At 41.9% G+C, this 8,626-nt stretch overlaps 1 protein-coding gene across 1 annotated transcript in view; it reads right to left on the bottom strand.

Annotated features, from left to right (window-relative positions):
• The window catches only part of Lars2 (leucyl-tRNA synthetase 2, mitochondrial), a 96,678-nt gene that overhangs the window by 78,086 nt on the left and 9,966 nt on the right, over positions 1–8,626 (bottom strand). Inside the window, exon 3 of the mRNA XM_031345758.1 lies at positions 5,886–6,014. Within this exon, the coding sequence (XP_031201618.1) occupies positions 5,886–6,014 (129 nt within the window). The remainder of the gene's footprint in view (positions 1–5,885; positions 6,015–8,626) is intronic.

Genomic DNA, 8,626 nt, shown 5'->3' with positions numbered 1-8,626 from the left:
AAAGAGAGAGAGAGAGAGAGAGAGAGAGCAAGAGAGAGAGCACCTTTCTCTTGTTTTCTGAGAAGTGTCTCGCTGCATAGCCAAGTCTGGATGGCCCCAAATTCCATCCTCTTGCCTCAGCCTCCCAAGTGCTGAGCTTACAGACATGTGCTACCTCATCCACTTCTAGCACTGTTGACAAAAGAAAAGGAGATGTCTATTTCTCTTTTCCACATTAATTCCACATTTAAAATAGCCTGATGAGTTTTCACCAAGTTTGGTATTGCACATACAATGATCTGACTTAAACAGGACTATCAGGATAGATATTTTCTGGGTAGAGACAGCTGGAGAGAGAGTTCAGCAATCAATAGCATTGGCTCTTCTTCCAGAGGAGCTAGGTTCAAGTCCCAGCACCTACATGGCAGCTCACAACCCTATCTAGTTTCAGTTTCAAGGGATCTAATGTCCTCTTCTGGCCTCTGAAGACAACAGGCATGTAAGTGGTACATATCTTAGGAAGTACAGGCAAAATATCCACACACATTAAAAACCAATAATAAAATAATTCTAAAATAAATTTTCTTAAACAAAGTAGCTGGGTCAGGTGTGGTAGTGCATGCCTTTAATCCCAGCACTTGGGAGACAGAGGCAGGTGAATCTCTGTGAGTTCAAAGCCTGCCTGGTCTACAAAAATGAGTCTAGGACAGCTAGGGCTATCCACAGAGAAACCCTGTCTTGAAAAACCAAAACACAGAGAAAGTAACTGAAACAAAAGGGGAAAGGACAACTCGGCACACCTGCTCACTGTAGGAAATGGCTATTTTTGGTTGTCACCTTGACTACATCTGGAATTAACTAATCCAAGCCTTCATACACCTGTGGGGAAATTTTCTAAATTAAATCATTTGAAGAGGAAAAACCCACCTTTAATCCACATCTTTTGAAGTAGTTAGATCCACCTTTATTCTGGGCCATACCTTCTGCTGGCAGCCTACATAAAGGACATGGAAGAAGGGAAGCTTTGCTCTTTGCCTGCTTGCCCTTGTTGTTGATGGCAAGTCCATTCCTTCACTGGTATTAGAGCCTGTTTCTTCAGGATTCTAGCATATGTTAAAGACATCCAGCCTCATGGCTGAACTACTACTAGATTCTTGGACTTTCTGTTAGCAGACAGCCATTGTTGGACTAGGTAGACCACAGCCTGTAAGCCACTCTAATAAAACTCAATCTCTAATCTCTCTCTCTCTTTCTCTCTCTCTCCCTCTTTCTCTCCCCTCCCCCTCCCTCTCCTCCCCCTTTCTCTCTCTATACACATTTATTCAATCAGTTCTGTTCCTGTTTATCTAGGGAGCCCTGACCAATACGCTGACATTAACTCTAATAACAAGTAATAATATCATATCCGAGGGCCAGACTCAGTCAGTGGGCAAACAGAAGGCATCACTGGCAACAATGAAAGCAGCAGCTTCACTAAGGCAGCCCTATAGCCTGCTCCCAGCAGAAGTCTACAGGGACTTCTTGATTAAATGGAGCTAATTCACTTTCCTGAGCAGCTCAGAGCAAATCAATCAGTACAAATCATAATTACAGCTATCATTTATTAAAGGATGTATTATGCACCAGACACATGGTATATCCACTAGCTAATGTGACCTCAGCAACCTAAGGAGAAATCAGTCTCCTTCCTCCCTCCCTCCCTCCCCCTCTCCCTTTCTCTCTTCCTTCCTCTTTCACACTCTCTCTCCTTCCTTCTCCAGGGCCTAGATGCTCGTCTTTGAGCTAGGTGGGCACTCTGCTGCTGCCCTATATCCAAAGCCCTTCCTTTAGAGCAAATGAGACAAGTGAGAGTCTGAGAAGCTACGTGACTATGCAAGTTAGGAAGTAGCAGAACAGGGATCAAACCAATGCTGTCCACTCTGACTTTGGGCTTCAGCTATGGGAGAAGACACCCCTTATTTTATGGCCCTGAGCTGCCTCAAGGCCCTGATTCCTCATGTACCTCTTCTGTTAACATCTCATCCTATCCAAGACAACTAGACTCCCACATATACCCCCTCACTTACCTAACTGTTGGCAGGCTTCCCTACACTCTGGCACCAACAATACATTTTTGCTTAAATGCTCCAGCTTAGCAAAGTACCTGAAGCCTGCATACACTGATGGTATGCACTGATGGTATACACTTAAGGTGGCTTTTTAAAAAGACAAATATAGTTGAAAGTTAGTTACAGAATTTCACTTTAAAGAGCCAGGATGTAGCTCAGTGATAGCATACATACCCAGCATGTGCAATATTCTGAGTTATATACTTGGGAATGAAAAGGGATGGGGAGATTGTACTTTAGGCAAAGAGCCAATGAATTCAGTCCTGGGTTTGTTGGGTTTTTTTTTTTTTTTCACTTTCGTTTTAAGATTTTAAATTTTGTTTTTGTTTATGTGTATGAGTATATGCATACCACATGGAACAGGAATCAGTGGAGGTAAGAAGGTCCCTCATTTTCTAGACCTAGCTTTATAGTGAGCTGCATGAGTTCTGAGATCTTCTGCAAGACAGCTAGTGCTCTAAATTGCTGAGCCATCTTTCCAGCCTGAAGCCTCTTTTTAGGAAACAGTATGAAACAGTGTCTGAGAAAAGTATCTTTCCTAAACCAGGATGACAAATAACTGCAATAACTTTCAATTTCGTAGGAACCTGAGTTCAGCAATATAAACTATTAATTCTCAAGTAATGAACATATGATAACATGATCTTGTGGATTTTATAGGATACTTATGCCAACAACAACAAAAAAATGTTCACCAGTTGTCTCAAGAGATATATTATCATCCCTAAAGGCCTAGGAAGTACAAGATGCCACCTACACAGGGCCTGACAGGTTCATAAGAGCAATGGCCAGTGCTGTAACTAACAATGGGCTCTCAAGTGAAAAAGTCCCAGTTTGGTGCCAGGCATGGTAGCACATCTCTGTCATCCTAGAATTCAGGAGCTAGAGGGAGATCATTCTTGATTACCTAGCAAGTTTGAAGTCAGCCTGGGTTATTGAGAACCTTTATCAAACAAAAGACCCCAGTTTGTAGGTTTGCTGATTCCCACCACACTAGATCTCCAGCTACCAAGAAGATCAATAAACAGAACTCAGCACAGATATACACAGCTGGTTCTTGGGGGCTAGTGGAGTAGGCTCTGCTCACAGCAGGCATCTGCCAATACTTACTGCTACATTTAGCATGATAAGTGTATGCCTCTTGAAAGGCCAAAGGGAAGTAACTATTTGTGGTCCTGAAGGAACAAGCAAGTTACATGAAGAAGCTGCCCAAAATTCAACTCCTGTTACGATGACATCTGCTGCCAAGTATGTACCTACAGCAGCATTTCTCAACCTGTGATTGCACACAGTGGTTGCATATCAGATATGCTGCATATCAGGTATTTATATAATGATTCATTACAGTTAGGAAGTAGCAATGAAAATAATTGTATGACTAAAGGAGTCACCACAACATGAGAAACTAATTAAAGGGTTGCAGCATTAGGAAGATTGAAAATCACTGCTTTAGGCATCTCTTGGTTGCTACCATGCCCTGTGATTAAAGGTCATGGAAGAAGGAGCTTTTGCTCTTTGCCTGCTTGCCCTCACCTATACTCACAAGCCCATTCCTTCACTGCAGTAGAGCCTAGTTCTTAGCAATTTCAGCATTTACTGAAGACCAGCAGAAACATGCAGCCTTGGGGACCAAGCAACTTGAATTTTCCATTCATAGCCATTGCTGGATTAGCTGGACTGCAGCTTGTAAGTTATTCTAATAAATCCAGAGAGAGAGAAAATGATTCACTCAAAAAACTTTTTTACTCTAGAGAACCCTGACTAATATACATGATTTTATTCTCATCCTACAGATTCAAAGAAATTAGGTTTGAAAAAGTAACTAACTGGACAAATATCATGCAATCTGGATTTGAATCCTGGTAATCTGGCCCCCATCTCCTACACAGCCACTCTCTCTCTTTCTGTGGGTGATTAAGCAAGATACAATGATTGATTATTTCCACCCCATCTTATAGACACTGTGTTGCTAAAGGCCACAGAGAACAGTCTGGGATTGTGTTGGTTTCATTTCCTGTTACTGTGATAAAATACCTTGACCAAAGCAACTCAGGAGAACAGGTTATTTTAGCCCACAGTTCCATGTCAGTCTGTCGTTGCAGGGGAAATTGTAGCAGCAGGAACTTGAAGCAGGTTCTTACAGCCACAATTACGAGCAGAGAATGAGTGCATGGGTATTTTGTGCTCAGCTCCCTTTTCTCTACTCTTGTACTGTTCAGTGGTTGAGAGCACTAACTGATCTTGCAGAGGCCTGGGTTAAGTTAACTCCAGATCTGAAAGGATCTGATGCCTCTGACCTCCTCAGTCACCCGCATTCACATGCACATGCTGATATGCACATTTACATAATTTTTTAAAAAAATCTTTAAAAAAAGAAGAAAAACCAACTAAAAGGGACTAAACCATAAACCACATCAGCCAAGGAACAGGTACATCCTCTTTCTTCTTTAGGTTTCATTTGTCTTTCAAGACCATTACCATAGCTCCTCTGGGTCAGTGAGATGGCTCAGCAAATAAAGATTCTTGCCATCAACCCTGAATTTGATCCCTAGTACCCACATAATGGAAGAAAATGGACTTGGGCAGATTGTCCTCTGACCTCTATATGTACTATGGCATGTGACCCCTACCAAAACATAAATGTAATAAAATAAGATGTTCCTTCTTTAGGGAATTCTTTTCCATTCCCCACAGTTATTATTCCCCAAATATTTTTCCTATAAAATAAATACATGTTCATCAGAGAACATAAAAAGCATCCAATAACAAGGGGAAAAATACCTCTTGTCCAAAAATCACAATGTAGCCAAGGCTAGCCTTGAACTCTCCTCCTCAACTTTCAATTACAGGGATTACAGGAGTATGTTACTACACATAGCTTTATAGTTTGGATCACAAATTTACCCAAAGGCTTGTGTGTTGTTAAAGGCCTTATCCCCAGGGTAGTGCTACTGGATAATGGTGGGATCTTCAAGAGGTAGGGGCTAGCTAGGCCTGGTGGCACAAGCCTCCTAGCTACTCAAGAGTATGAGGCAGAAGGATTCTGAAGTTCAAGGCCAATCTACACAACTTAGTGAAACCCTGTCTCAAACTAAAATTAGGAAGAGAAACTAAGGATGTAGCTCAGTGATAGAATACTTGCCTAGTAAATGTGAAGACCTAGGTTTATTCCCCTGTGGCACTCACCATAAGAGACAGGGTCTAAGGAGAGGTCTTTGGATCATGAGGGATATGTCTTTGAAAAAATCCTGGGAATCTTTCTATTGCTTCCTAGCCATAGGTTAACAGTTGTACTCTGAGGTGCTGCTCACCAATATCCTCAGCAAAGGCCTAAATGCACAGAATCCCTGTAATCATGCACTGTATCCATAAGACCAGAAGCCACAAGAAAGCCTTCTTTCTTTCTCAATAGCGATCTCAGGATCGATCTCAGGTCAGATCTACAGAGGTGCAGACGTGACCAGAGTGCTGTACTTATCTTTTTTTAAACCACTGGCTTCACTGTACAGTGACTGCTTATGGGAGAGCTCCTCCTGAGAAAGTAGTGTTACCTACATCTGCTCTTGCCTTCCCCAAGCCCACCCATGTCCATCCCTAGCATAAGACCTACCCCTTGCAGCTGCTCCAAGTTTACCCAGATGTTTCATTATAAGGCATCTCTGCACACAAGGAACCTGAGCTGTTCATGTTCACACTTAAAGCCATTCAATCTTAACTATAGTTGGCTTTGTTCATTGTCCTAAGTACATATGACATCACCACACTCTTATCTGGAGTGACGGAGGTACTTGTCCTTACCTGCATGCCTCTCATTTTCTGGAACCGTGCAATGGTGTCGCTGAGGGTGTAGACACGGACATGGCCCATATGCAGCTTGCCAGAAGGGTATGGGAACATGGAGAGCAAGTAGAATTTGGGCTTTAATTTCTAGGAAAGAGTAACAAAGGATGACAGAAAGTATTTATTACATATTTTCTGGAAGCTCTGCATGCAATAATATTTTGGTGCTTTACTCTAGGTAGTAATTTAACATTTTAAAAATTCCCTGTTCTCATTATGTGAATTGACAAAAATGTATTAAAACCTCCAAGATTCAAAGGTCCTGGTTTAAGCTAAAGAATGTCCACAATAATTCAGAACAATGTATTAAGGGCTAACTACCTAGGTGTTTTCCAGTTTTCTCCTTTTCAAAGCTTCTCTCCTAAACCAGTTTCTATCTAGGTCTTAAAGGAATGTTTTTCCAGATGAGCATCTAACATTTAGATCCACATTATTCAAGGAGAAGAGGTTGAATTACTCAGAGATCTCCAAAACTAGAACCCCTTCCTCAGCTCCCCATGGCTGCATCCAGGTGAGATCCAGTGCTGATAACAGGGACTCCAAGTACTAGATGGGTCCTGAAGTCTAAGCAGAACACTATGAGTTTCTCTTTCAACAGAAAGGCTTAAGTGGGAAAAAAAAAAAAAAACAGGGAATACGCACTGTTTCCCAGTGGTAACAAACAAGTGACCACAGATCAGAGTCATATGGTTCTCCAACAGCAGCAACATGAAAAACATGGGAAATCTACACATCTGACTATAATGAAGAGAAGGCAGGGAGTCCCGTGAGGTCCCTGCCATTGGGTACCCTCAGTCTTCCACTGGCAAGATGTCAAATGCTGCCAAGTGCTCATGCACATCAGAGGACAAGGGCCCAAAGGAATGGGTCTAGTCATGGAGCTGATTACTTATGAAAGACTTGACATTTTTGGTACTTGTAGAAAGTTCTGCAGTGCTAATGATAGAACTGAGGACCTTATGCCTGTTGGTGAGTCCTGTTATCACTGCACTTCATGCACAGCCCCAGGATTATATGTTAATCATCTTGATATTTACCTCCCTGCCACCCCACAGGACTACAGAAACTCTTGAATGAATGCTTGTTGGCCTACCAAAGACACAGCCATCTACCCAGCAGACTTTACAAATCCTGTCCGGGTAACTGGAGGCTCTTCTAACCGAGCCTCAAATTCTGCCACGGGGCATCTGGGGGAGTGGCAGGTAACCGCTGCTGGTGGTCAGTGAGAATGAACCATCCACTGCCACACTACTGTTAATTTAGGCCTTCTGGCTCTCTCTTTTTGGTCCCTACTTCTCCTAGAGCTTTAGGAGGCACCAAGGCTTTGCCTAAGCACCAAAGTTCTGAATACAGAGAGAAAAACTCATACTCCTTCCTGTACATGTGTGGGTGGTGATGTTTTAAACATTGCTGGCTAGTACTTTCATAACTGATAGTAGACAGAGCCTACTTGTGATAGTTAATACCAACTGTTAACCTGGCAGGTCCTAGAATCACCAAGGGAAGCAAGACTCTGGGCATGTCAGTCAACCTAGGTTAACTAAGGTAGGAAGACTCAAGTTAATTGTGAGTGGTACTGTTCCATGGACTCGAGTCTGGAACGAAAAGAGAGAGAGTAAGAATAGTAGCTGCATTCATCTGTCTCTGCTTGTAACAATATGATCAGCTGCCTTCCCCACGTGGTAGACTGTATTATGAAACGTGAGCCACAATGAGCCTTTCCTCATGTTGTTTCTGCCTGGTATTTGATCACAACAAGAATAACTAATACACAACATTAATTAGGGAAACAGAACTAGAAATCAAATTGCAGCAAAGGCTTTTGGTTTTGGTTTTTGGATACAGGATGTTGCTATGTAGTACGAGATGGCCTCAAACTTGCAATAATCCTCCTGCCTCTGCCTCAAGAGTTCTGGGATTCCAAGTGTACACTGGTGACACATGTTGCCATGTCATGTCCAACTTCTTGCCAAGTTCTTAAACTTCATTGAAGGTTTTAAATCTTTAACAAAATCATAAACAATAGCTAACAACCACCACCAACTCCCACCTCTGCAAAAATGCAAAACACAACTTTTCTTTGTTCTGTCTGTCCTCTAGAAATGACCAAGGTGAAGAGGTGAGCAATACCACCTGGGGAAAGGAACACTTTTTAAAGATTTTCTCAGAATTTGGAGAATACAAAAACATAGCATTCTCAGTAGTACTGGTGGCAATGATTTAAATAAGCAGAGTGGCAGGTAGAGAATGGAGGATCTCAGGGGTGAGGAGGACCTGAGGTACATTCAGAGGCTTCCCTGCTTTTAAGAAGACTAGGTTAGGCTGGTGCTTAGCTCCATGATACAGTACTTGTCTACCTTGTTCAAGCTCATGGGCTTTATCCCTGGCATTGAGGGAAAGAAAAGGCAAGTGACAGAAAATCCTTTTCCCTTGTGAACAAGTTCTTATAAAAGGTACAACAGTTATTTTCTACTGGGTGCAAAAATAAAATTCTCTCCTTTACAGAACCCTTTCTCCTACCTTCAATAGATTAGACCCCACATCTTTTCTCTGGGAATTTTTAGGGCTACAGGAAAAAAAAAACTGTAATCATGTTCTTTGAGAGCTAGGAAAGAAATAAAAATCCTTGACATATATATTTGTGGGTTTGTTTTTGTGTGGGTTTTTCTTTTCTTTTTCTTTTTTTTCCTTTTTTTTTC

This window comes from Mastomys coucha, unplaced genomic scaffold, assembly GCF_008632895.1.
Source record: "Mastomys coucha isolate ucsf_1 unplaced genomic scaffold, UCSF_Mcou_1 pScaffold23, whole genome shotgun sequence".
NCBI lineage: Eukaryota > Metazoa > Chordata > Mammalia > Rodentia > Muridae > Mastomys > Mastomys coucha.
The sequence above is the reverse complement of the archived record's forward strand: the minus strand, read 5'-3'. Positions and strand labels throughout refer to the sequence as shown.